This window comes from Canis lupus, chromosome 10 (assembly GCF_048164855.1).
Source record: "Canis lupus baileyi chromosome 10, mCanLup2.hap1, whole genome shotgun sequence".
In the NCBI taxonomy this organism is placed as follows: Eukaryota; Metazoa; Chordata; class Mammalia; order Carnivora; family Canidae; genus Canis; species Canis lupus.
The window spans coordinates 69657214-69680424 of record NC_132847.1 but is presented as its reverse complement, the minus strand read 5'-3'; the positions used below and the strand labels follow the sequence as shown (position 1 = coordinate 69680424).

The following is a 23211-nucleotide window of genomic DNA, read 5'->3' as shown; positions in this document are numbered from 1 at the left end:
GAGCCTCCCAGATGGGCAGTGAACTCCCTAGAGATGTGCCTCCCCAGAACCTGGCCTACAGCAGCCCGAGTGAGGCCAGTGGCTGTAACTAGGCGTGGACCACAGAACCCTCTGAAGAGCCCGTCCAAGGTCTGCACCCCAGAGCCAGCCTCCGGGGACCAGACACCATGAGTCCAAGGTGGGATCCAGACTGCAAGTCTAGAGAAAGCTGCCCTGAGAATACTGCAGGGCGCCGCCTGAGCCTGCCCCAGTCAAGGACCAGTGGACCAGGTCTCTATAAATACATACTGTTTGCATTCTCCGGAAAGGGTGGCAGCTTACCACCTGACAGTCCCAAGCAAAACAAAACAGCTTCTCACAGGCAGCCAAGTCAAGGGAGAGGTAGGGCTGCAGAACACTAGGGACTGATCCTCAGAACTGGTCACCTGCCCCACAGTTGCACACTCTGCACCTGGCTGTGCCTCCCCAGCTCCTGTCACTGGGCTACTTCCCCGGATCCCCCTCCCCGCCCTCACTTCCTGCAGCCTGGGCGCCACTGCCCCCCCTTCCTTGCCCCCTCCCTCATTCAAGGCCATGCTAATAATCTACCCAAGGAGGACAGTGTGCTCACCCCAGGAAAGCAACCCTTCCCACATCCATCTTCCCAGCCCAGTACCAGAAACAAGAACTCCTCCCTCCTGGGAAGAGGCCAAGTCAGCAACAACAGCCACAGTGGCCATCATGGGCGAGCGACAGACGCTCATCGGAGTTGCCATTCCAGAAAAGCCTTGTCAAGACCTTGCCAAAGTCCTCACCACTGATTTAATTTTGTCAACACGGTCAGGAGCAGGTATCTAGGTGCTCACACTTCCTTGTTGCACACTTCCCTTTCACACCGGCTATGGCTGTAACTTTCTAAATCTTCAAGCATGACGCTTTAGCTGTAATAAAGGCTTCCTCTGCCTGTTGCTCTTCAATAAGTGGAATTTTCATTCCCTGGTGCTTAGAGAATGCTAAATGGTTAATAGCCTCCCATGAGCTTTGCTTCCCTGCTAAGGGGCCTCCAATGATTTCATGCTAATTCAGGCCAAGTAAATTGTCACAATTAATGTCCATAAGCAGGAAACTCTAAGTGTTCTTCAATTAGCTACTCCTGAAGCCTGCTTTTGAAAAATCTTGGGAGGAAGAAAGACTTCTTTTACGTGTAATCTGAGTACACGGCTTTGTACTGGTCAGTTTATAATCTTGGGAACTAGTGCTTACCCTGGAGACTGCCTGAAAAGTGTATGGGCATACAGTACAGGGGCTGAGCCTTGGTTACTTCTGAATGCTAAGCCCTGAGCTCAGGGCTCGGTGCACTCAGTGAAGTCTTGACAAATGGACAAATCCATCATGCCTGTGGTTGGTTGGCAGGCACTGGGCAAAGAGCCGCGGCATTAAGGAAAGAAGACAAACATGCAGGAATTTAAATAGCAATTCAAGGCAGCAATACAAGGAATATCACTCAACAGGGTGAGATTGACAGATGGACAGTGTGGGCAACAAACGCTGAAAGCTCTGGGAGAGTGGAGATGCTGGAGGAGGCCTGAAGAGCTAAGTCAGGGACAGGAAGAGGAAGGGCATGTCAGGCAGAGGGAACAGCCAGTACAAAGGCTCAGAGGGAAGGCTTCATGGAACACTCATGACGAATAGTACTTGGCTCAGTTACCTTTTGAGTAAAGGGTAAGAGACCAACTACAAAACGAAAATGCAGGGGCACCTGGGGGGCTCAGTGGTTGAGCATCTGCCTTTGTCTCAGGTCATGATCCCGGGGTCCTGGGATCAAGTCCTGCATGGGGCTCTCCACAGGGAGTCTGCTTCTCCCTCTGCCTATGCCTCTGCCTCTCTCTCTGTGTCTCTCATGCATAGATAAATCTTTAAAAAAGAAACACACACACACAATGAAAATGCATTATTTTCAAGGAATGAATTTTAATTCTCTCTCTCTCTCTCTCGCAGGGGCCTTAAACTTTCTGTTGCAGGAGTACCGCATTTAATCTCAATTTATTTTTAATTTGATGGCTTAAATTGAACACATATTTTTCCATTCATTTCTCTTCTTTCCTTTTCTTTCCCTATGTCAGGTCACAACCTAACGTTATGGCACTGTGCTTGGCACTGAGGTCCCACTTGGAAAGTAGATTAAAAGAGAGAAAAGACTTAGAATGCCCAGGACAGGGTATGACACACAGCAAGCCGACTCTCCATAAATGAACATACTCTTTGTGTAAGAGACTGTGTTTTAAATGTATGTGTGTTTTGTTCTTTTTTTTTTTAATGTGGTGTGTGACATTACAATCCTAAGACTGTTCTCTGGCCACAGGTTCTGAAAAGTGCTACGACTGATATAGGAAGCTTCAGTTTGGCCTTCACCATCTCATCAAACAAAACTTTTAAATAGCTGAGTTGCATAGTCAACGATATTGAGAAGTTACTATTAATTGTCAAGCATGATGATGGCATTGTGGTTGTCTTTTTAAGACATCTTTTAGAGAAAGAGAGAGAGAGAGAGAGAGAGGTGAGAGGAGATGATATCTGGGATTTGCTTCAAAAGAATTCACTAGATGGGACACCTGGGTGGCTCAGTGGTGGAGTGTCTGCCTTCGGCTCAGGTCGTGATCCTGGGGTCCTGGGATCGAGTCCTGCATTAGGCTCCCCACAGGGAGCCTGCTGCTCCTTTTGCCTGTGTCTCTGCCCCTTTCTGTGTCTCTCATGAATAAAAATCTTTTTTAAAAAATAAAAATAAAAAAATAAAAGAATTCACTGGTGGAAGGGAGAATGCATGGGAGCGTGGAGGGAATAAGATTGGCCATATATTGATAACTGATGAGGCTGGACTATGAGTATATGAGGGCTAATTAGATGATATTTTCTACTTTTGCATAACTTTGAAAATGTCTATAATTTCTTGAAAATTCACACAACCGGGGATCCCTGGGTGGCTCAGAGGTTTAGCGCCTGCCTTCAGCCCACAGCATGATCCTGGAGTCCTGGGATCGAGTCCCACATCAGCTCCCTGCAGGGGAACCCTGCTTCTCCCTCTGCCTGTGTCTCTGCCTCTGTGTGTGTGTGTGTGTTTCTCATGAATAAATAAACAAAATCTTTAGAAAAAGAAAAAAGGGGATCTCTGGGTGGCTCAGCGATTTAGCACCTGCCTTTGGCCCAGGGCGCGATCCTGGAGTCCCGGGATGGAGTCCCACGCCGGGCTCCCAGCATGGAGCCTGCCTCTCCCTCTGCCTGTGTCTCTGCCTATGTCTCTCTCTCTCTCTCTCTCTATGTCTATCATAAATAAATAAAATCTTTAAAAAAAAAGAAAAGAAAAAAGAAAACTCACACAACGTAAAAGCTTAAAGAAATCTTTGAAAAGAAAAAAAAGAAACCTTTGTATCTTTCACTGCATTTCACAGTTGAAACTGAGGCTCGGAGTGGGGAAGGGACTTACCCAACGTCTCACAGTGATACTGGAGTTAAGCCAAATCTCCTGCCCTGAGGCCTGGTTCCCCTCAGCACCCACTGTGCCACCATGAGGGGATATCACCCAGCACTTCCTCAAGAATGTCTCTGTAGACCATCTTGTTCCCCTAATCCAAGTTTACAGCCATCACTGGAAGGATGGTGAGAAGTCATGAAACGCTTCCCTTTTATCTCCTATCAGTTTCAAAATGTAGCCGCCACATGTTCAGCTGGATGATTTCTGTAAAACCACATTATAAATGCCATGGGAAGGGACGCCTGGGTCGCCTAGTGGTTGAGGGTCTGTGTTTGGCTCAGGGTGTGATCCCTGGATCAAGTCCCACATCAGGCTCCCCTCAGGGAGCCTACTTCTCCCTCTGCCTATGTCTCTGCCTCTCTCTCTCATGAATAAATTAAATAGATGATAGATAGATAGATAGATAGATAGATAGATAGATAGATAGATAGATGCCATAGGAAGCAGCCCAGGCCCCGAGGAACAAGTGTACTGACACAGAAACAGCACAGCTTTAGAGTCATTTATCGCCTGCGTGAGACAGTCAAGCGAGCTATAGGTTTGGCGCCAGGCTGCCTGGATTTGAATTGTTTCCATCACCCCCTAGCTGCATTAGCTTAGGCAAGTTAGTTAACCTCTCTGCACCTCTGTGTCCTCACCTGTAAGAGAGCGACAGCAACATTACCTTATTTATAGACCATCGTGAGAATTGCATTAGACGATACATGGAATCTGCTATGCCATGTCCACACACAGTGGACACGGTAAGTGTTTAATAACCTCACGCAAGTGCTTTAACCTTAAGAAGCCTCGGTTTCTTCCTCTCTGAAGAGAGGGACAGTAATAGTTGCTCGCTCTCGGGGTTGCTAGGAGGATTAAATGAGATAATGTAGGTAAGGTGCCTGGCGCAGAGAAGCGCTCGGTAAATGGTCTTAGATGGTGCTAAGTTGCATGCCCGCGCTTTGGAGAAGCACAGTGTGATTTGAGAGCGTTCCGCAGGGCAGAAGTTTCCTGCAATTGCTGGGTCGGCCTCCTGGCTCAGAGGCGGATCAACACTCTGCCTCCCTGCAGCTGAGCAGGCCTCCGTGGTGCTGGCAGCTTCGGAGGGGCCATCTGTTCTGAAGTGGGCCTGCCTGGGCCTGCTCTGTCCCTCTCGAGCTTTGGGTTGGGACTGTGACCATGAGTTCCACGGTGTTTAGTTTAATAAGGAATCTCACTTTCCCAAAATAGGCAACAAGTGGAGACACTGCCTCTGTCACACTCCCCGCTGGGCGCTGACTCACTTTCCCCGCCGGCCTCACTTTATTTTCCAAAAAACATGAACTGCACCCTGCCCGGCTCGCTCTGGTCTCACAGGAGGGCAGACCTCCGTGGTGGATCCCAGTGTGGCACCTGCCTCCAGCACCTGCTCCCGACTTGCCTCCATCCCGTGGGCTCCTCAGACGTCCTCCAACTCTCTGACACCCTTCCTCTGTCTTCTTCGGGCTTTCCTGCCAAGACGGGATTCTGACCCTTGAGCCTTGTCACTCACTGTCACCCTGAGCAGTCCCACCAACTCACCACTTCAGCCATCGCCTTGGTGGGCACGGCCCCCACATCCGTACCTTGGCACGGACCTCTCTCTCCCTCTGGGCTGTGTCAGCAAGCCTCCCCCCTACACAGCTTTCACCGGGCTGCTCTCTGGCCCCTCCATCTCAGGGTACCCAAAGCTGGTTCCCTGCCTTTTCAGGGCATGCTGGTTTGGCTGGGGGACCCCGCCTGATGCTCAGGAATGATCCCTGACTTCACCTGCTGCTCTCACAGCCAAACCATCACTAAGTACCATTAATCTCACCTCCTAAGTCTGTCTCCCCTCCCCCATCCCTAAAGCATCTCTTTCACAGATCACGGCAAGGATCTCCTAGCTCCTCCTCAGCCTGCCAAAGCCCTACACACACATCTGCCTCTCCCCTGCTCACACCCCTCAGTATCTCTCTACTGCCAGCTTCCCAAACACCAAGCCCACGGGGCATGAGGTTCTCCCAAACTTGGGTAAATGTAGATCCCTCAGCCCTGCCCAGGAAGACCAGACTGAATCCATGTGATGTGGCACCTGGGAAGCTGTGTTCCTTGCAAGTATCCCACGGGACTCTGATGCAAATCCAGGGGGGGAACCACCAACCTTAGGAGGAAGCCCACTCCAAAGAACACCTACAGATGCATCTGGTTTGGCTTACACCAACCTCTTTATCTCATCTCTCCAGCTGGTCCCTACTTTGTACTTGACCCTCCTGCAACACCAGGGAGTTTTGAGATCGCTCCCCACTCCTGCCCTGCCATGCCCTGCCCTCTATATCCCGCCAGTTTTTCTTCCATCCTTTTGCTTGTACCCCAGGAGGCAATATAGTATTGAGAGTGAGACTCTGGGGTCTAACTCCCTGGGTCCCCATCCTGGCTCCACCACCTACTGGCCATGTGACCTTGGGCTCAGTCGGTTGGGCATCTGCCTTCGGCTCAGGTCCTGATCCCCCACATGGGGCTCCCTGGTCAGCGAGGAGTCTGCCTCTCCCTCTGCCTCCGCTTCTCCCTCTCTCTCTGCTGCTCCCCCTGCTTGTGTTCTCTCTCTCTCTCTCTCTTCCTCTGTCAAATGAATAAATAAAATCTTTAAAAAAAAAAAAAAAGGCATACCAGCTATAACATTTAAGATACTAAAAAACATTTAACTGCAAGTGGAGCAGAGCTGATCTGGTCACTACTTGGTTCTATGATTGCTCAACAAATGCATGGCCTCAGGGTCCCCCAGATTCCTTGGGCTGCACCAGGTGAATGAACCCTGGCTGCTCACAGTGGGGCCACGGTACTCAGTCCAGGTGCTCTTACCACCTCTGCTGGGCAGCTGATTCTCCCTCTCACCCAGCACCCCTCCCCTGTGCTGCACTAAACCCCCAGCTAATGACCACATCCGGCCTCCTATGTCCCAGGCAGCATGCAACATAGCTTGTTTGGCTTCTCCCACATAAAACCTCTGTACCTCCTACACCACCTCCTCATGGCAGCCCAAGCCTGGCATGCATGTTCCTGCCTCTTGCTTTGCTCATGCAAAACCTTCTCTCCTTGTCCTATTCTTTTTTTTTTTAGGATTTTATTTATTTATTCATGAGAGACAGAGAGAGAGAGAGAAAGAGAGAAGCAGAGACACAGGCAGAGGGAGAAGTAGGCTCCATGCAGGGACCCCAATGTGGGACTTGATCTTAGGTCTCTAGGATCACACCCTGGGCTGAAGGCGGTGCTAAACCGCTGAGCCACCCACCTGGACTGCCCCTCCTTGTCCTATTCTTGATCTCTACCCCATGTTCACAATCCCATTTCTTCCATGAAGTCTTCCTTGATCACCTTGGCCCACGATGAATTTCCTTCCCTCTTCCCATACCTACTTACTTACATACTTCTCTCCTTCCCATACTTACTGTCCTTATTACTCATTCAATCTTTTATTCATTCAAATAATATTTACAAAACATCTATGTGCTAGGCACCAGGTAGAGTGATGACTAAGAAAGAAATGGGCTTTTTTTTTCCCTTGGAGCTTCTACTCCTGTGGAACTGAGCCTGTGTATATTGTTACTGTAATCTGTGTCTACACAGCACCTGGTGTCCCTTCCTGCACATAGACACCTGAGAGCAGAATCCACGGGCAGGCTGGCTGGCATCCCCAGAGGCCAACATGGTGCCTTGTTGATACCAAGGGCGCAGCAGACACTCCTTGATAACTCAGTCCTTGCGACGGGGTGGCAGCATCTCAGATTTAATGTTGCCACTGCGACATTCATCCAACAAGCGTTAACTGAGTCCCTGCTGTCTGCTGGCTGCCTGGCTGCCACCAGGGGCCTAGAGCAGGCCTTCCCCTCCAGCTCAGCGCTTCCCCTCACCTGGAGTCACCTGCCCTATTCCACACAGTGACCAGAAGGCGCTTCTGTTCATCTTCCTCTTGGACAGGACTGCAAAGCAAACCAGACGGTTGGGGGGTTAGCAGGGCCGCACCTCAGTCCATCACAAACACAAAATTTAGAAATGACCTAAACAACCATAAGGAACTGGTTAGAGAGACTCAAGCACCAATAGGGCGGGGGCAGGGGGGTGAGTATTCACATACACAAAAGTCTGTATTACCTCATTTGAGACAAAAGGGAGGTTCCTGCACAATACTATAGAACAATTCCATTTTTGTAAACACCTGCACGTACACAGACAGGCATACACACCCACACAAATCCAAAGACCTGAGAAGAAATAAGCTGAGGCATGTCATAAGTAATACAGCTTGGGGGGTGCAGGGGGAGGTCTCCTTTCTTCTCTTTGCTGATCTATTTTTCTACAATAAGCAAAATTACCTTGTGCAGTTTGAAAAAAAGCCAAAGTGTTCTTAATTTTCACTAAAATTAGTGAATTTTAGTTCCCATCAGCCTCAGAGTTCAGGAAGGGGTGAAAAATCATCATCATCATCATCATCATCATCAATAGTGCATTACACTGTCTCATTACACATCAGCCCTCTGAGGCTACTACTCTCCTAAGCCCATTTTACAACTACGGAAGCTGAGGCTCAGGGAGGGTAGCAAGTTTTATAAGGGGGAGGGATCTCACAGCTTGGAAAATCTCTTCTACTGACAGAGAAGCCTTGGCCCGAGGCACAGTGGGAAAATCCCTACTGGTCAGGGGCCATCAGCCTCAGGCTGGGCACTTTGGTTGGGAGAACCAGCCAAGCGATATCTTATCACCACGGACCTCGCTGCTGGGCCCGGTGCCAGGGATGCAAGGACCCCAGTGAACGAGAAAACACAGACATCCTTTAGAAGTCACTGTTTTTCTGCTTAGATCTACTTCTAGATTTGGCAAACAGAGTTGTTTCCAGATAAACATTCCTTCCCTCTCCCCTGGAGGGCCTGGCTGCCCCAGACTCTTACAAAAAGAAGTGCTCGTGGAAGACTGGCTCTCTGCAGTCTGGGACCGTCTGCGTCTTCTGGCGACGTAGTCGATTATCTTCTGGGATCAAAGAAATCTTGAATTGGAGAAAAGTAAGCAAGAGATGATGACTCTCAGCTGCGGAATCCCCCAAGCCCAACAGCTGAAGCTGCCCATCCCCCAGGTCAAAGGCTTCCCGGGTGGCCTTCACACCGGCCTCCACAGAGGACAGAGTGCAGTCCTCAGACTCCAGAAACAAACAGAAGCCCGGGCCGAGGCACCGGAGTCAGATGCCCAGACAGGGCCCCGCAGCAGGCGACACCACCAAGGCAGCCACGGGCCCAGCTGTAGATGGGGTGCAGCTAAGCCACCTCTGCTCTTCCTCTCAGCACCCGCCTCTCCCCTCAGTTCCCCGCCACTGCTGGGTGCTTCCTTCACCAGAGGCTCAGGTCAGCCTCTGCTAAGGCCCCAAATCTGTGTCCTGGCCTGCAAGCTGCTCTTCCCAGGCCTCTGCTCCTGCCCTGCTCCTAACCAAGTCCTTGCCCACAGTGGCCTCTGACCAGCCTGAGGACTTTGGGGAGGGTAGAGAGGGGTGCATCAGGGCTTGCACCTGGCATCCCAGCTGCCACACTCTGGGAGGTACCAGGCCTTTGGTCGTGGCCAGAAGTAGGCCCTCTGCCCTGTGGGGCCTCTGTCTTCATAGCAGGGGCCCCCCCACTCTGATGGATCTTGCAGTCCTCAGAGACAGTCCCTCCCCTCTACCATCCAAAACTGGCCACCTTGCTTCTGGTTTTGCCAGGGAGAGGGGTGAAAATATTGCTTTTCAAGAGAGGGCTTGGGATTATCTGTGGGTTTCCATCACCCACACGTTCGCTATGCTCACCCATAAGATTCCAGCTCTTGCAAGAAGCCTTAGGGACCAAGCTGGGCTAAGGGAGGAGCCTGTCCTAGCTAGCACCTCATCACTGGACCTAAAAAATGCCTACTGACCAAATAATGAGGCAGTCCTTGCCACTTCGAATGGCCCCAGGCCCACAGATGTGCTGAGACCCTGGGGCACAGTCTTGTGCCATGGCCCCTCACTCCCCCCGATCCCAAGCATCCCCATCCCCACCTCCAGCCCATCATATACCTTCACGTAGGGATCACAGATGCCAGGCTCTCTGCTCATCAGGCCTTTGCCTTCTATGACTAAACAAAGAATGAAAATGTTGGGGTGGGTAGATGGGTGGGAAGGATTATCACTAGTCCCTAATGTGTCTAACAGCCATTGGCTATTAACCCCCCTCTGATCTAGTTCATTCCCACCATTTCCCACATGCAGGCAGCACCCTCACTGAGCCATTCTAGGGTACATTCGATTCCTTGAAACTTACAACTGAAAGAGAACAGCAAATTTATTAAGTTTAACCCCTCATTTAATGGGAAAGATGAGACTAATGGGGGACCCAGAGATAGTAAGAAATTTGCCCAAAGCCACAGAGCAATCAGACCAATGGGGATGACAGAGCTGGGTTTGGATCCCTATCTCCTGACTCCTAGTCCACTGTTCCTTCCTCCACATGAGGCTGCCTCCTGGGATGGAGAAGCCAGGCTAGAGAACTTACCCTGCCCTGTCAGCTGCGCTGTGGCTGGTGGACAGCAGAGCACAGCAGGTAAAAGCCTGGGTCCAGAGATGGCCTAGGGCCCCGGGTTCACAGACCAGCACACATGCCAGCTCCACCACTTACTAGACATGAGAGCTTGAGCAAGTGGTTTTGCTTCTCTGCAACTGAATTTGCTATTTTTTCAATGGAGAAGTGATAATAATGGGTTAGTGACCACAACATTCACTTCGCATGGTAGTTGTGCCGGTTAAATGAGATAATGTGTCTACAGTGCTGAGCAGAGTGCCTGGCAAGCAAGTAACTAACTGCTCAAGGAAGGCTGGCTAGACAAAAAATAATAATAAAAAAAAAAAAAAAAAAAAAAAGCAAGGGGTGGGTGGGAGGTGAGGTGCAAGCCTGTTCCTGAACGTGAGCACAGCCCATTTGCCTGAAGTCTGCAGGAATCAGACAGCAGGCCTGACAGAAGCAGAGCCTCTTTGCTATTTTCTTTTCTGTCCAGTTTGGATTGAGCCCTAGGGTTTGGCTTGGACCTGGCTTGGACGGGGCTCCCGTAGTCTGAGGCGTGAAGCCTATGAAAGCCAAAGGAGAGAGAGAACAGGCTGGAAGGGATGAAGAGCCCTAAGACTGGGGTGAAGCCAAAGCAAACTGTGCAGGACAAATGAAGTGGTGGAGGCCAAGATGCATTTTGCAAAATCTGTTTGCACAGCTGGAGTCAGGCTCTGGCTGGCAAAGAACCTCCCTCTGCTGGTCCTTGGGAACTTCACCTTGGGCCCCCCCAAGGCCAGGACCGGAGGACCCCAGGCGCCTGCTGGTCTACTCTGCCTGGTGTCCTAGCTACTGTTCCTGTGTGCATCCTTCCTCTCGAGGGCGTGGTCATGGGGGGCAGACTCCTGGCCTGAGGAAACCCTGGGTCTCCCTGGCCCCAGTGCAGGTGGAGCAGACATGGCTGCTGCCCCACTGCACTCCCTGTATAGACCAGAATGACACTGTGTAGTCAGGGCTGTGACAAGGACACAGAAAAGGACACAACGCACTTAGGTAGGTCAGGGGGTAATTCTTGGAGGGGGAAAAAATGAAGCCAAATGAGCCTTCCTTCCTGAGTCTTAATGATGATGAAGGCAGGCATGTTTCTTACAAAATCAGAGGGAGGGAGGGTTATTTTTCAAAAGGAATTCAAAAAGAAGACAGGTGACTCCAGACACAAGAAATAGCACGTGCAAAGGCACAGAGGCATGAGCAAGCATGATGCTCTCAAGGGGGTGCACATAACAGGACAGGAAAGAGGGCACAGGGAGACACCAACAGCAAGAACCACTCAGGCTGGAAAGCTGGGCAGGGCCTACAGGGCCAAACAGAAGGGTCCAGGCAGCGAAGGCCATGGCAGGAGCTCAGTAACTACTTTTGTGCTGGGTGAAAGGACAGACAAATGCATAAATGGACAGGTAAAGTGCAAAATCCTCTGAGTGGCACAGAGGACCTTCCTCGCCTGGCCTCATACTCACTGTGGAGCAGCAGAACCCGGTCCCGGGCATCGATCGACAGCTTCAGCTGACCTAAGGAAACAACAGAAACAACATCACCAGGCAGCCTGGGTGGCTTAGCGGTTGAGCACCGCCTTCAGCCCAGGGCCTGATCCTGGAGACCTGGGATCAAGTCCCACATCAGGCTCCCTACATGGAGCCTGCTTCTCCCTCTGCCTGTGTCTCTGCCTCTCTCTCTCTCTCTGTGTCTCTCATGAATAAATAAATAAAATCTTTAAAAAAAAAAAAAAAAAGAAACGTCAACTCATCTCCTTGTTGGGTGAAAGATGGGGTAGCAGCGATGAGAATGCTCTTCTGTTCATGGAAAGTGATTCAAAGATCCATCCAGTCTCTGGGCTGCAAGGCAGCTCAGAAGCCACTTAGCCTTGTCGCAACGAGAGTCCCTTCTGCAATACCTCCAGCAGTGGTTCTCCACCCTGGGCTTACACCCTCTCTGGTGATGGGGAGCTCATTACTTTATAAGGCAGCCTAGGTTAACGCTGGAGAGCTCTCTCTGTGGGACATCTGGAAAAGTTGTTGCAACCACATCACAACGAGCCCAGATGGGAGAGTCAAGGATCCTGGGCCTTGGTTGGGAGTCCACGGGGGCCCCAGGGGAGGTCAGGACAAGCCCTCCACTGTGACTGACAGCTAGCTGTGTTCTGGAAAGGCAGTCACAACACAAGGACAAAACGACAGATATTTGGGGGAAAACCAAAGGCAAAGAGATCAGGCGTGGCCAGAGAGCTCCTTCAGAGTCCGTGCTACCATCCCGGACCATCCCGCAGAATTCCAATGTCCCGAAAGAGAAACCAACCGTTGGCATAGAGCCACACTACCCAAGTGTGGTTCGAGAACCACCAGCATCAGAAGCATCTGGGTGACGCTCAGAAATGCAGAATCACAGGCCCCACCCCAGGCATACTGAACCAGAATCTGCAATTTGACTGGATCCCCAGGGAGGCACAGGTCCATTAAAGGTTGAGGAGCCCCGGACTAGAGCACGCTGAAAAGCCTCTGAGCATGTCTATAAGCTTGGAAAAAGGCCTTCTTAGCAAGACACAAAATGCAGAAGCACCAAGGGAAAAGATAGACAACTCTGACTCCATATGATTTTTAAATGTCCATTACAATGAAAGGTATCATAAAGTCATGAGACAACAAAATAGAAAAATAGACAAAGGTCATACATTGGAAATTCAGAGAAGCCAAAACAGCCAATAAATGTACAAGAAGAGGCTCGCCCTCAAAGAGATCTGGGACATGTAAGATAACATAAAATACCATTTTCTGGGATGTCTGGGTGGCTCAGTGGTTGAGGTCTGCCTTTGGCTCAAGGGTCCTGGGATCGAGTCCTACATCGGACTCCTCTCAAGGAGCCTGCTTCTCCCTCTGCCTGTGTCTCTCCCTCTCTCTCTCTCTCTCTCTCTCTCTCTCTCTGCGTCTCTCATGAATAAATAAATAAAATCTTTTTTAAAAAATACCATTTTCTATCAATGTGCTTGACAGATCATTTAAAAAACAGATAATGTTGGGCCTCCTGGCTGGCGCAGTTGGTAGAGCAGGCGACTCTTGGTCTCGTTTGTAAATTCAAGCCCCACGTTGGGTGCAGAGATTACTTAAAAATAAAATCTTTAGGGGCGCCTGGATGGCTCAGTCGGTTGGGCTTCTGACTCGTGATCTCAGTTCAGGTCTTGATCTCCAGAGACGGAGTTCAGGTCCTGCACTGGGCTCTACACTGGGCATGTATCCTACTTAAAAAACAATAATAATAATAAAATAAAATCTTTTTTTAAAAAAAGATAATGTCAAATGTTGGCTAAAAATGTAAGAAAACACATACTCTCAGACCCTGTGAGAAGTATAATGGAGGGTAAGTTCTGACAATATCTATTAGAATTTTTTTTTAAGATTTTATTTATTTATTCATGAGAGCCAGAGAGAGAGGCAGAGACCCAAGCAAAGGGAGAAGCAGGCTCCCTATGGGGAGCCCGATGTGGGGCTCGATCCCGGGACCCAGGGATCACGACCAGATGCTCAACCACTGAGCCACCCAGGTGCCCTAGCTATTAGAATTTAATTGTGCATGTCCTTCAACTTGGCAATTCTTCTCCCAGGTAACTATTATGGACAAAAACCACATAAGGCTGGTGCTCCAGTGCTGTTTAAAATAAGGACAAATTGGAAACACCTGAAATGTCCATCAATATAAAAATGGTTAAATGAGCCATCTCTGGCTGTGCTTGGAATAATAGGGGCTATTGCAAAAAAATGGGGGAGCTCTATATGTCCTGACAGGGGAAGATTGTTGCAATAAGTTTTTAAGAGAACCAAGCAAATTGCAGAACAATACACATATTATATATTTCTGTGTGCATGTGTGCGCGTGCGTGATGCCAAATGAAAAACAAAGATCACCTCTAGAATTGGAGGGAGGGAAGTCAAGAGGACTTTATCACTTGTTTCAACAACACAAATTTTATGAACTATAGCACTTCTATAATTAAAAATAAGAAGTGGGGGCACCTGGGTGGCTCATTTGGTTAAGCATCTGACTCTGGATTTTGGCTCAGGTCATGACCTCAGGGTCGTAAGATGGAGCCCCAAGTCAGGCTCCACGCTCAGTGGGGAGTCTGCTTGAGATTCTCTCTCCCTCTCCCTCTGCTCTCTCACTCTAGCTCCAAATTAATTAATTAAAAAATCTTTTTAAAAATAAAAATTAAAAATAAGAAGAGCAAATGAAAAAAGAACGGAAGGGCAGTGGGAGAGAGAAGGAAGAGACGAAAGGAGGAGTAAATGTAACCATAATGGAAGGGCCAGGGCTGGAAAGCAGGTGAAGAATGAGGAGTCAGTTTTCCCCCTGGGTTTTCTAATTTTTTTAAAGACAATATCAAAACAAAATAAAACATCAAGTCTTCCTCACAGATGCCCAGTGGGCCCTTCAGCATGGACAGAAGGATCATGCTTCTCTCCTTCACTGACATGTTGACAATTTTTCCTCAGTCCACTGGACTCTTCCTGGAACCTCAAGAAGCCAATGAACTCAATCCACCTGGTGAACACGTACTGGGGAGGCAAGGAGGACAGGGCAGGCCCTCTCAGCCTGCAGCAACTCCACACATCAACCGGAAAGCCCTTGCATCCATGACAACCCTGTCTTACAGTCCTCAGCCTCTGCTTGATCACCTCTGGTGACGGGGATCTCACTTCCTGTAATGGGAACGCTTTTTCTTTTGTGATAGCTCTGATTGTTCAATGTTCCATCTTATATTGAGCCAGAAGTGGCCTCTCAGTAACCTGTATTCCCCAGACATGGTTCTACTGTCAATCTCCAGGCTGTGTCCTCTTAGATCACCACTCCTCCTGGCAGGCACAGTGAGACATCTCCTCAACATCCCAAATGTTTATCTCTGGACATGCCCCATGAAACTGGGACTGGGGCTGGGGCTTGTGCTTCGCTGCTGGCTGGAGGAAGGCCAGGCAAGGTTTGGAGAACAGAAAGGAAGGAAATTCTGAGCAGTTCCCTAACCTCTGGGGCCTAGAAACCACTTGTCCCTCACATTTTGGGGGTGTTTAAACTGCAAACCCAAATAACCCAGATTCCAGCAAACCCTCGTTCATCAGAAACTCCTACTGCTCTCCTGCCCAGGACACAGATCTCAGAAGCCCAGAGGCCTGTTCTTGTTCCAGTACCAACTACTCTCCTCTCTCTCAGAGACACCTTGTCCCCAGCTGTGAGGTGGAGCTAATAACAGGGGTGTCTGCACTTGCCAAGTTGTGTGTGGATCAGATAACACTGCAGGGTGAGGAGGTCATTGGATGAAAGACACCAAGAGAATCCATGGTATTATTAGCTCAAGATCTGAGCGATTACCACTTTGGGGTTCCCTCAAGCTGAGAAATCTCCTACAAAAACTACGCTGGATCCAGTGTCGAGTAGGAAAAGGCTTTGAAACAGACAGAAGTGGCCAGCAGTCACAGATCCCATCTCATCAACCCAAAGGCCACTGTGTTTAACCCTAAACGTTTCTTCTGAAACTATCACCAGTGCAAAGGCAGCTTTGGCCTGAACATATCTGGCTTTCCGAAGCTGCGGGAGCCACTGTGCTGAGCAACACCATCACCTACCAACAACCCATTTACAGAAATCAGGATGGAGAAATCTCCCAGCACAAATGGCCGTTGGTTCCATTCGACAAACATTAGCCAGGTACCTGCATGGGGGGCGCTGAGTCAGAAAGGACAGATCTGAATGGCCCGGTGCCCACCCACAGGGAACTCACAGCCCAGTGTGACTTGGAGGGCCATGGCCAAGGCCAAAAGTGTAGCTGGAGCACAGGACAGGCCTGGAGTAAAGACTGACTCAGAAGTCAGAGGAGACTGCCCAGCACCCCTTGCAGGCCTCCTCAGGGATGGCAAGCGTGCCCTCTATCCTGTTACAGCAGAGAAACCAAGCCCCACAGCCGAGGTTCAGGCCCCCAGTGCAGCACACACCCTCCTCCAGCCCAACAGTGGGCTCACAGATAAGGGCAAAATGAAGAATTTTGCCCCTACTCACCCCTAGCCCACTCAGCCACACCTGTTCCTTCTGCCTCCCCCACTTAGCCCCTTCCATCAAATCAATGTGTCTCAAGGGCCCTGAAGTCATCTTGCCCAGCCTCCTCGACTGGGAGCCAGAACAGTCATGCCCAGATATGAAAGGTGACTTGCCCTGGACCCAGAATGACCCAAGTAAAGCAGGCTAGAATGGGAGACCAGATGCTGTCCCAACTCCAGCACTCTTGTGTGTACACCGACCCGGTCTTCTAGAGCCATTAATGGACACCACCGTACCTGCCGATGCAACCCTGGGGCTTGGAAGCAGAGGGAGCCATCAGGCACAGGACAAGGTGCCATAGCTTTGCTTCAGAACCCAAAAAGAGGGCAGGCTCAAAGAAACGTCCCAAGTCTCAAGAAATAAACCACGGGGTAGAGGGGAAGTCAGGCTGAAACCCTGGGGCCTTCAGCCAATCTGAAAAACCCATCCCTGGAATCTCTGATCTGGTCACTATCCCCGCTTTCTGCCCAGGTCCAGCAAGTGGCCTATGACAGTACCAGGAATGTCCAGGCCACAGGGCCTGAAGCCATTCTCACCAGGGTATTCAGGGGCCCTGGAGAGGGCACACCCATCCCCCCGCCAAGTCCCACTGAGCTGTGGTTGAGCACTCTGTCTGCACAGGGAGGTGGTGACGGGGACCCAGAGAGGCTGTAGAAGTGCATGGGAGCCAGGGCCCAGAGACAAAGGGAGAACAGACAGGGACACACGTGACAGGAAAAATCCTGGGTGACAGTGAGCCTCAGAAGGCACAGGGAAGGCACTGAATCCAGACTTTGCTGGCATGGGACCTAGGGGGGTTCAGACTCACTGGGTCCTGTAGATAAAAGGGCATGGAAACCAGCAAAAGAAATTCAAGCTGGCAGACCTTACTCTGTTTGTTATAAGAGGACCACAGGAAGACAAATTCTGACTCTCAGGACACAGCCAGGCAGAGACATACTCAGAAAATGAAGCAAGATGAGGGCCGGGCGGGCCAGGCAGCCCAGGTGGCTCAGCGGTTTAGCGTTGCCTTTAGCCCAGGGTGTGTGATCCTGGAGACCCAGGATTGAGTCCCGAGTCCCACGTCAGGCTCCCTGCATGGAGCCTGCTTCTCCCTCTGCCTGTGTCACTGCCTCTCTCTCTCTCTCTCTCTCTCTCTCTCTCTGTGTGTGTGTGTGTCTCTCATGAATAAATAAATAAATAAATCTTTAAAAAAAAAAAAAAAAGAGGGCAGCCCCAGTGGTGCAGCGGTTTAGCGCCGCCTGCAGCCCAGGGTGTGTGATCCTGGAGACCCAGGATCAAGTCCCGAGTCCCATGTTGGGTTCCCTGCATGGATCCTGCTTATCCCTCTGCCTATGTCTCTGCCTCTCTCTCTCTCTCTCTCTCTCTGTGTGTATCAATAAATAAAATAATAAAATAAATTTAAAAAAAGAAGATGAGGGCCCGCACACCACTGCTGGACTCGGGGATCAGCAGGAACATGTCCTAGAGGGAGCTCACGTCACCCTGGAGTATGCAGAGGATACATCTCTTGAGAGTCTCATGGCCTGGCTGCTATGAAGCAGCAGTCATCCCCAAACCCAGTTCACCTCAAAAGCAATTCCCCATTTAGGAGCTACCATGTGTTGAGAGCCACAGAAAGGGGGACGATGTCAGGACAAATGTACAAAGGAGGCTGGGTCTCCATGTAGCCTCACCAGCCACCAACACTCAACAGATTCCCCCTTGATTTGTGGAGATGGGTCTGTACCTCAAGCTGTGTGTGCAAGAGAGCGGGAAGGAGCCAACCGGCTGTCAGGCACCCCTCCCTCTGCGATCCTGGGCTGCCTGACCCACAGGGCAGCCTGAACACGGCTCAGAGAGGGGTTCACACATTTACAGATTTCACTTTCTGCCCTCTACAGGAGAAAGGGTATGCTGCAGGGGCGCTGGGGAGATGGGAACCATCCAGCTCTGGGGATGCAGCCCTGTGGAACCTTGCAAGTGTCTGTTCCTTTGAAGAAGGAGAATCTTGAGTTCCATTTGGAGAAACAGCCTGACTTATGCTGGTGCCTGCTGGCAGAAGGAGGCCTGCAGAGCCCAGGGGATCGGGGGCTACAGTGGTGGGAGAGAGATGATGACGGGTCAGTGCGACTCCTCTCTTCTGACTCTCTACTTCCTGTGAAACCTGATATTAATGTGGTTTCCCAAGCTGTTTTTTAGTTCCAGGAATAGATTGCTCTCGCCAGCTAACATCTTGGCAGCAGAAACCCCAAGCAAAAACCACCCAGCAAAGCCATTCCCAAATTCCTGACTCACAGAAACTGGGAGATAATGAATGTTTGGGCTTTTTAAGCCAATAGGTATTGGGGTACTTTGCTATGAAGCATCAGATAATGAATATGTCTCCAGATTGCCTCTGTAGTCAGGTAACATAAACCTGATATCAACTCCGAGGCAATTCTTCAATTTTTAAAACTGTTAAGAAAATATAATTCTAAGATAAATCAGTATATTATGACTAAGGAAACAAAAGACTTTCCATTTGTGAGATCCTTGATTTTCTCCACAAAGAATTCTGATAGATTGAAACTGTACTCATTACCAATTCAACTGCAAAATCTGGAATCGTCTCACGTTAACCCATGAACAGCCCAGCACATTCATGAAAAGGCTTCAACCTCAGAGCAAACGATTTTCTTTTATACCTATTCATGTACAAACACAACATACAGAAAATTCACATTATTCTGCCTTTTATGATTTTCTTTTAAATTTTACTATAACAACTTGAATTTTAAAATTGTCAGTTTTGCCGCAATTTAGAAATGACTCTTGCTACCTTTACCTATCTTATACTACAAACTTCTCCATAGTCAAATGTTATTTTACAATGATGAACACCTGTTACATCCTTGCTGATGGCTCCAAGCCACACTGTGAAGTCAATTATTTCTTTTCATTATGTTTTACAGTGTGTTATTTTTTCACTATCAAAGTTTTCCAGTAGAACAAGTCTAATTGGGAAAACACCAGGGAGGAAGCACGGAAGGAATTATTAGCAAACCGAGGGTTTTAGAGTCAGTATGACCTGGCTTGGATCCTGGTTCCACATTGATGATCCTGAATCACTACCCCTTTGTTTCCTCATCTGTACAATGGAAAGAAGAAGAACCATACAGTTCTGGCAGGCCTCTTATAAAACTGAGAATGAATACACGTGGAGCACCCAGCAAATGGAAGACATTCCCACTGATAGGACAAAAGGAAGGATGGAAGGAAGAAAAAGGAAGGATGGAAGGGTGGAAAGGTGGAGGGAAGGATGGAAAGATGAAAGGGGTAGAATGAAAGATGGAAGGATGGAGGGATGGAGGGAAGAAGGGAGGGGGGAAGGGTGGAAGGAAGGATGAAAGGGTGGAAAGAAGGATGGAAGGGTGGAAGAATGGAAGGATGGAAGGGAGGGGGGAAGTTTAGAAGGGTGGAAGGAAGTTCGGAAGAGTGGAAGGGTAGAAGGACGGGTGGAAGGGTGGAAAGATAGAAGGGAGGGAAGAAGTTTGGAAGGGTGAAAGGAAGGATGAAAGGGTAGAAGGAAGGATGGAAGGAAGATGGATGGAAGGATGGAAGGGTAGAAGGAAGGGGATCCCTGGATGGCTCAGCAGTTTAGCACCTGCTTTCAGTTCAGGGTGTGATCCTGGAGTCCCAGGATTGAGTCCCACATTGGGCTCCCTGCATGGAGCCTGCTTCTCCCTCTGCCTGTCTGTCTGTCTGTCTGTCTGTCTGTCTCTCTCTCATAAATAAATAAAATCTTTAAAAAAAAAAAAAAGGAAGTATGGATGGGTGGAAGGAAGGATGGAAGGGAGGAAGGACAGGTATAGCAGGGTGAAAGGGAGGAAGGACAGGTAGAAGGGTGGAAGGAAGGGTGGAAGGGTAGAAGGGAGGGAGGAAGTTTGGAAGGATGGAAGGATGGAAGGAAAGATGGAAGAGAGGAAGGACAGGTAGAAGGGTGGAAGGGTAGAAGGAAGGATAAACGGTTGGAAGGGTGGAAGGAAGAATGGAAGGCCAGAAGGGTAGAAGGAAGGATGGAAGAGTGGAAGGGTGGAAGGAAGGATGGAAGGGTGGAAGGGTAGAAGGATGGGTGGAGGGTGGAAGGGTGGAAGGAAGAATGGAAGCATGGAAGAGTGGAAGGATGGAAGGATGAAAGGGTAGAAGCAAGGATGGAAGGGTGGAAGAGTGTAGGGAAGGATGGAAGGAAGGATGGAATGATGGAAGGGTTGAAGGAAGGGTGGAAGAGTGGAAGGAAGGATGGAATGATGGAGGATTGGAAGGGTGCAAGGTGGATGGGTGGATGGAAGGATGGAAGGGAGGGAGGAAAGGAGAGGAGATGAAAAGAGAAAAAACGACTCAGAATAATTAGAAAACACCCATTAGGGAACCTCTATTTCTAGGATGACAGGTCCACTGAGGAAATCTAGAAGAGCCAGACAAAACATTTAGAAGTAGTTTCTTGGAGATACAACAGGACAGAGAGGAACTAGGGAGCAGGCTCTGGGAGGAGGGAATTCTGTGGAATGAAGTTTAATGTTTTCTGGACTAATTCTCTCCTTAGGGTGTTTTCAAATTCCAGAGAGATGACAGGGAGGCTGAGAAGCTGGGCGGAGTTTCTGTCTGTCTCACAGGGTGAGAGGAACGGGTGTTGGAGACCAGGGCCTGTCAAGAGTGGGGTCCTTTGGGGTTGGAACCTTCCAGGGCTGCTCTGCAGGGAATACGGCCCTCAAGGGACTGCAGCCTAACATCAGATGATCCCAATCCCTAACAGTACCATTATCCCGGATCACTAATGACCTCAAGCCCCTGACAGAAGCAAATATCTTTTCAAAGGAAGGTATCACCCTGGGTCTGCATCATGCAGCAAAAACACAACTCTGTGCCTGCCATTTGTAAGAGGCACAGCACACCTAGAACAGAAGGAAACAGGAAGACTGATGGAAATAAGACGAAAAAAGGTACACCAGGCAAATTCATTGTTAACCAAAAGGCTGGGAAGCTATTTTGACATCAGGAAAGGCCTACTTTTCTCCACTAGAAATAAAGAGAAGGCTTCATAGTAATAAAAGTTTCAGTTCTCTACTAAGATAGTAATTCTAAATCTGTACGCTCTATTGTTTCAAAATATATAAAAGAAAGACTGACAACTTGGGACCCCTGGGTGGCTCAGGTCATGATCCCAGGGTTCTGGGACCAAGTCTCGCATCAGGTTCCCCGCAGGGAGCCTGCTTCTCCCTCTGCCTGTATCTCTGCCTCTCTCTCTCTCTCTGTGTCTCTCATGAGAAAATAAATAAAATTCTTAAAAAAGAAAAGAAAATCTCCACTATTTGGAAATTAAGAAACACAATTCCAAATCACCTAAAGACTTGAGAAAGTATGGCTATAAAAATAAGAAACTATTTTGAGCTGAATGATAAAGAAGAAAACTGCAAACATCAAACATGAGGCTTCTGGATATTGGTCATCTTGACCGCCTCCCACTCCCCACCCCCACCCCCCGTACAAGTTGCATACGCAGGTATTTACTTTGTGATAAGTCACTGAACTGCATGTTATGGGGGGGGGAGGGACACTTTTCTGAATAAAAAGGATTTTTAAAAAATTGAGCAGAATGGGAAAAGAGAACAAAAGGGCTATTGACAGGCCAGAAACTGAGAATTTCTGAGAGCTCCCACGCAAACAGACCCCAAATGACAGGAATGACAATAAATACCGAGGGCCCCGACCAGCAAGTGATGGGTTCCTGAGAAGTCGCTGGACAGGCTTTCTGGCCAAGCCTGGGGACCAGCCCAGGCTCAGAGCAGCAAGGCCAGTCAGGGGCAGCCGGCAAGGCCAGATCGCAGCCTCCAGTTCAGGGCCCTGCTTCACGCTGCCCAACTTGCACAGCAGCCGGCTGGCATCTGTTCTACAGAAAACACGTTTGTCATCCCTGGAGGAGTTGGGTTCTAGGCCTGGTTTATAGACTCCCCTCTCCTGCAGCCAGAACACTTCCTTAGAAGGCAGTGTGTGGGGTAGCCCCGGTGGCCCAGCGGTTTAGCGCCGCCTTCAGCCCAGGGTGTGATCCTAGGGATCCAGGATCAAGTCCCACGTCAGGATCCCTGCATGGAGCCTGCTTCTCCCTCTGCCTGTGTCTCTGCCTCTTTCTCTCTGTGTCTCTCATGAATAAATAAATAAAATCTTTAAAAAAAAAAAAAAAAGAAGTCAGTGTGTGGCCAACTAATGTTACTTGAACATGCTTCTTACTAGGGGACAAGGCACTGGACCCCTGTACACACACACACACACACACACACACGCCCACATACATACACACACACTACATAAACCTCAACATATGCCTACAGTACTCTCTGTGGAAGGAAAACAATTTTGTTTCTTTATAATTCCAGAGATCCTGGAAATTTAACTCCCTTTAAACGTTTGTGCTTGGGGGAGCGCCTGGGTGGCTCAGTGGTTGAGCATCTGCTTTTGGCTCAGGGCGTTCTGGGATCAAGTCCCGCATTGGGCTCCCTGCATGGAGCCAGCTTCTCCCTCTGCCTGTGTCTCTGCCTCTCTCTGTGTGTCTCTCGTGAATAAACAAATAAAATCTTTAAAAATAATACATGCATAAATAAATAAATAAATAAATAAATAAATAAATAAATAAATAAATGTTACTGCTTGGTAAACCATCAGCTTGGCAACACTTTCATCTGGTCCTACCAGGGCAAAGCCAACTCCTAAAAACCAGGGACTACCTGCCGTGCTGGAAAAAAGCCAGCAAAGGGGTAAACTTAGCAAAGGCTTTCATGTTAAGAGAGTTCACACTGGCTACCAAAGCTAACTAAATCCATAGCTTCCAAACCTGGTTAATCATCAAAATACTTCTGTGGCTTCTTACAATTACAGATTCTCAGGCTCCACCCTAGACTTATGAAGATCCTAGGAATCTATGGGACATTTTTTTAAAGACTTATTTATTATTTTGAGAGACAGAGAGTGTGCAAGAGCAGGGGGGCAAAGGGAGAGAGAGTCATAAGCAGACTCCATGCTGAGCTCAGAGCCCCACACGGGGGC

General features: G+C 49.2%; 1 protein-coding gene across 6 annotated transcripts in view; it reads right to left on the bottom strand.

Annotated features, from left to right (window-relative positions):
• Positions 1 to 23211, bottom strand: part of RGS3 (regulator of G protein signaling 3) — a 137864-nt gene that overhangs the window by 94082 nt on the left and 20571 nt on the right. For all 6 annotated transcript variants that reach the window (XR_012038498.1, XM_072842446.1, XM_072842444.1 and 3 more), the window contains 4 exons: positions 11538 to 11588; positions 9561 to 9619; positions 8431 to 8525; positions 7396 to 7464 (listed from right to left, as the gene is read on the bottom strand). Coding sequence is in view for 5 of the 6 variants with exons in the window: in XM_072842446.1 (XP_072698547.1) it covers positions 7396 to 7464; positions 8431 to 8525; positions 9561 to 9619; positions 11538 to 11588 (274 nt within the window). In the remaining variant the exon portion in view is untranslated. The remainder of the gene's footprint in view (positions 1 to 7395; positions 7465 to 8430; positions 8526 to 9560; positions 9620 to 11537; positions 11589 to 23211) is intronic.